The sequence below is a fragment of the Pyxicephalus adspersus genome, chromosome 4, assembly GCF_032062135.1.
Source record: "Pyxicephalus adspersus chromosome 4, UCB_Pads_2.0, whole genome shotgun sequence".
Classification (NCBI taxonomy): Eukaryota; Metazoa; Chordata; class Amphibia; order Anura; family Pyxicephalidae; genus Pyxicephalus; species Pyxicephalus adspersus.
The window spans coordinates 119,406,500-119,411,965 of record NC_092861.1 but is presented as its reverse complement, the minus strand read 5'-3'; the positions used below and the strand labels follow the sequence as shown (position 1 = coordinate 119,411,965).

The following is a 5,466-nucleotide window of genomic DNA, read 5'->3' as shown; positions in this document are numbered from 1 at the left end:
GAGAAGATACACTTTCATCAGTGAAGCTGGGTGATCCAGCAAACCTGGAATGGATTTCTTCAGTGTCATTTGCTAGCAAGTGTTTTGAAACTTGGACCAGATCCATTCCAGATTTGCTGGATCACCCAGCTTCACTGATGAAAGTGTATCCTCCTCTCCAGCCTTGGAGAGCTTTCATAAATCAGGCTCTTAAAGAGCCGGCATGTGTTATGTATATTATATATATTATGTACATTGTATAATGCTGGAGGATTTATACCGACTTATATTTGGGGATCAGCACTTTTTGTGCAATGATTGCCTCTGTTTATATCTCTGTGCCCATCAGGCAGGGAGAAATACTGGAAGTAGTCTGACTTTATTAAGTTGTGTTACCGATGTGTTGTGTACACACTTCTCTTAGTATATAATAAAAGATGTGTGTGGAGCCTCTAGATCCTGAGAAATGTATGTATCTGTGTGTGTGTATGTGTGTGTGTGTGTATATATATATATATATATATATATATATATAAATACACTTTTTATGAGGTCATGGTGTGTATCCAACAAACTGACAAATAGTTATTTTGTATTTAAGAAGATCCCTAGCAATCAGGAAAAGTAGCTTGGACTTGTGATATGGGATGTATGTTGTATAGACTTTGTTTTGTCGCTGACACGACCAAAACATTGACTTTGTGAGTTGTTGTTAGTAGTGAAAGCTCCCTCCCTCCCGGTGAAATGAGAAGTGAGCATTCACCATACTATTAGCCTATTGTGACACACTTTACTACAACTCCAGCAGTCTGAGCCAAACCTCTCCCAGATCAGACTTGCTGCGCTCAGCACTTTGCAGAACAATAGGGCTGGAATAGGGAGCAGTGCCAGCCAGCTCACCAGAGAATCTCTGCACTCCGTAGAAGCAGCACAGCAGGCGCTGTTCACATTTCAGCACACGCTCTCCTGTAATGACCTGGAAAATCACACTATTAATATTTCATGACTGCTGATGCAACATTAAAGGATACAGAACGAAATCAACTTCAACTTTTACTCCACTGTTTAGAGAAGAAGAGAGAAAACGCGCTCAATAGGCTGCTAAATCAAGCCAAGTTCGATTTGGAAAACGCTGAGTAGCGTGCGGGATTTCTTTGCCGTGCTGGATTAGTGTGATGTTGTGACAACTGTTGTGCATCCTCTTGTTTGTCGAGGATTGACGTACACAGGAATGCCATTCTGCCATCTGGGACATTTAATATCAAGTAGGCAAAGTCTTGTGCAAAACTTGTCACAATGCGTCCTTTGCATACAGACATGACCTGACATGATGATCCAAGGGAGCATTTGGGGACTCGTAGGGATTTTCCTGTTCCATAACAGGACACTTAACCTTGGTTTGCTTTGTAGCGACTGTGCTAAACAAAGATCATCAATTTAGTTCAACAAAATGCCGTATTCATTGCTTAACTTGTTTAGTTACATAAAATTAACCGAATGTTAGCCATGCAATCACTACCATTAGGACTATTGCTTCTTTAGTTCATATTATATATTTTGTTCCTGTTACGAATTATAACTCTTTATATTAATACATGGCTCCAGTTATTATTATTAAACTGTATTTACAAAGCGCCAACATATTGCACAACTCTGTTAAATATCTAGACTGTTAATTTCACTTTAACATGCCAGAATATAAAGCTGTGTTGTACATTTTTTTTTCCATTAACTCGGAAATAAAGTTCTGTAGAACCCATGCAAAGTTTTGATAAATAGGTTTGGTTGCCCGATGCTTATCTGGATGTATAATCCTGTTAGGACTTTCACTTGTGGCAACATTGTAATAATACTGCACTTTCAGTGGCTTTCAGATGACTAAGATATGTTTTTAAATGTGCAGCATGAGTTTCGCCGCTAACCTAAAGGTGCAGTCCCTAAAAGCGCAGGGTAGCAGTTCATAAATTATCCAGGTGCGTGTATATAAGGATAGTCCTTGTGATATTAGAAACTGGTAAACTTGGCACATATCAAAGTGAATTGGATTGTGACCCCATGATTGTTTAGACCAGGGGTGCCCACACTTTTTTGGCTTTTAAAATGACCAAGTCAAAATGATCTACCAATGATAAAAACTTAGACCTAACTCCTGTACGCCGTAGAGTTTATTTTAAAAGGCAGGGCTCCGCAATCTACTCGCGTTGCCTTTGAGATCTACCGGTAGATCACGATCCACCTGTTGGGCACCCCTGGTTTAGAATATGGTGCAAATTTTGAAAATGTAGGTTTCAAGGATCCAGAAAATAGGAGAATGAGGGCAGATGTATTTTTATATAACAAAACAAATCTTAATGTTAGCATTAAAGTGTGTGCGTGTTTATATTCTCGTAATTTAGTGAAGTTGTGCCATTAGGTTGACTGGCAATATTATAAAAGTACTGTTTTCTTCTCCCTGCCGCTTGTGAAATAGCACCCACCATGTGTGCACTGTGAGAAAAGAGGAAACTGCCTAGATAAAATAAATATGGGAAGCTTAAAAGAAAAAAAAAAAACTTGGCTGTTGGAGTATTGCTACGCTGTATTCATGTCAAGTTCTTAGAGTAGCTTTTGTTTTCACAATTATGTTTCTAATAAGGAACACTAGACGTGTCTAACATTCTGATTGAGGAACACAAACCGTGCAGCTCTGATATTAATATATTACAACCACATTGTTGTGGGGAAGCTATAAGGCCCTGGAAATAAAGCCTCAGATGGTTAAACTTCTCTGCTTCACCATGCCTGGCCTAAATCCTGCATATTATGTATAACTTTTAAACTTACTGACACAAAATAAATACTTATTGCTGAGATATATACTTAGGAGTGAGGTTATGCTCTGACAAAGGATGTGAATACTTAGATATTTTACAAAGGTCTGTAGCTTTGTTGGTGCTTTATATATCCTGTTTAATAATATTATTAATAATAGAAGTCCTGGTAAACGGTCTTGCTAAATATTACCTGGACTTTTTTCCTTGTAATACATTTTCTGTAAAGTATAAGCCTGCCCAGCTAAATAGAATAACTGTAAATGGATGAAGATACAAGTTTCCTCATACAGTGGCTGAAAGTGATATCTAAGATTTTGGCTACTGCAAATGATAGAAACATATTAATAATAGAAACAATAATAATGTACTTTTATTTACCAAAGAACTGAAAGCACTTGGAGGAAAACTTGTGTTAAACATTGACACTGCTTGTCTGGAGTCAATGTTTTGTGTTTGTTCTTTATGCTACTTGACTAGTAAATTTGCCAAGTCTAAGCATGCTTTTTGTTTTCTATTTCCAGAGATCAAAAGACCAAATGGCCAAACAACCATCGGTGCTAAACTCAGGGTGCACTAGAGAAGGAGATCAGATCCAGCCAAACAGACCCACTCCGCACAGACCTCCTCGACTAGAAGCCCCTCATTCTGTTGTGGGCCCTCTCCTTGGACACCAATCTGATGAGGGAGGGAGCTCTTCTGCTAGTACACCTTACAGCCCAAATTTTCATGCCAATCGATCCCCACATTGTATGTTTTTAAGAAGAGCATCACATTTTTCAAGAACTTCTAGTGGGTATTTCTCATTTGAAGTGAGTCCTGCTCCTGTGTACTGTGATAAAGCCACCCAAACCCCAAGTCTTCCGTGCCAGGCCTTCAATCATTATTTATCTGCAATGGGTAAGAAAGTTGTCTGTTTTTTATTTTGTTAATGGGATAAAGAACAAAATGTGGCGACTGGTTATTTTCACTGGTATGATAGTGATTTAATACATGCTCCTAGGACTGTTTGATAATTATGGTTATCTGGCCTTACCTAGATGGATGGATAAATGTGTGTGCTCCTTCAATGGAAATTGGAGTTAAGCTTTGTTCCTGCTATGGCAGTACACTGTGTTTAAATAGACTGCCCAATGCACCACAACACGCAAAAGTCATGCATGCTAATGTTTAGAAACCACAGCATGCAACAGTGCACTGGTAGGGTGAGCTTGGGGTGCCATTAAGAATGAATAACAACATGACATATGTTATGTGCTTTACTGCGCATTGATAAATCTAGCGTTTATGAAAGTGATGATCAAATCGAATAAAATAAAAATGGCGCAATCTAAGATACTAAAAATCTCCTCTGAAGCTCTATACCAACAAGGTAACTAACTAACTAACAGCAATTGGTTTTATTGCTTAGTAGAGATTAAAGCAAAACTAAACCTAGACTGAACATAGTTTTATATTTTGCAGCTTCCTTAGATGTGGTTGCTGCAAGTCTTTATTTTTTTCAGGCTAAGAACATTTTGGGCAAGTACAAAAAAAAAAACTGTTAAACTTGTAAGAAATAAAGTGTTCTTGTCACTTCCTGTGACCCGTCTTTTTTTTTTTTTTTTTTTTTTTTTAATACCTTATTATGAATAGCATGTAGTTAGGATCTACAAATGCATTCAAGTCTTAGGCTACATACACACATGCAATAATTATTGTTGGAAACTAACGACTGTCCAATAATTAACAAAAAAAGTGCACAACAACGCCGATGAAGGAGGAATGTCGCTGGATCTGATTGGGCGATGATCATTCGCTATCTTTTGTGTGTACAATAGATTCAGTGATCGTGGATTGTTCTGTAATACACTTTCTTCTGTACATATCACTTCCTGCATCGTTTAATCGATCGTATCTAGTGTGTGTACTTTATTGTTGGATTATATTTGAACGATCGTATCGTTACAGAATCACGCACATTGCGATCGTTCAAAATGATTGTTCGTTTTCTAATGACAATTATTGTACGTCTGTACGTAGCCTTACGCATGGAGGATGCCTGAAATGAGCCAGTTTAGAACTAATCTCTCACAGGTCCCCAATGTACAATGCCGTTTTTGAGTGGAATAACTGTTTGGTATCTAGATTGTTAGAAGAGCACGGTTTAGTGGCCTGTCCACCTTGGCCTGCTGCCTTTCTGAAGGCAAATGTATGTCTCTGGCCCTTGTCAAACCACTATTCTTATCAGCTGACAGCCTTCTGCTGGTAGAAGTGTTTGGAAAAAGTCAGAGAAGGACATGTACTCTTCCTGATAGGACTTGCAAATGCTGTTAAATACACATACTGGTTAAAAAAAAAAAGTCTTGTGGAATAAATTTAATTCAGCTTTAAGATATTGGTCAAAAAATCTTTACATCTGCATACAGTACAGGTAGTTCCTGGGTTACATACGAGGTAGAGACTGTAGCTTTGTTCTTAAGTTGAATTTGTATGCAAGGCGGAACAGGCACATTATTTTAATAAATGCAATTAGGACAGATGTTTGTCCCAACATATTTTTAGGCAGCGTGGTGTCACTGAGTTAATCAAAAACAAAGCAAAAAAAAAACTTTATGGAGCCAATATGTTCATTAGCTTCTGGAGCAAGCTGTGCTTTGATATGCAAAAAGAAACAACTGCAGAGTTTGTCTTGGTC

At 38.0% G+C, this 5,466-nt stretch overlaps 1 protein-coding gene and 1 long non-coding RNA gene across 14 annotated transcripts in view; one reads left to right on the top strand and one right to left on the bottom strand.

The window, feature by feature from the left end:
- Positions 1-5,466, bottom strand: part of LOC140329280 (uncharacterized) — a 293,563-nt gene that overhangs the window by 38,025 nt on the left and 250,072 nt on the right. The window lies entirely within an intron of this gene.
- Positions 615-5,466, top strand: part of BCL2L11 (BCL2 like 11) — a 21,155-nt gene continuing 16,303 nt past the window's right edge. Inside the window, exons 1-2 of one of the 2 annotated variants that reach the window (XM_072409460.1) lie at positions 615-1,244; positions 3,314-3,689. In XM_072409460.1, coding sequence (XP_072265561.1) covers positions 3,329-3,689 — 361 coding nt within the window. In that variant the 5' untranslated portion in view covers positions 615-1,244; positions 3,314-3,328. Of the gene's footprint in view, positions 3,690-5,466 lie in introns of both variants that reach the window. The other variant, XM_072409459.1, reaches the window with a different exon arrangement.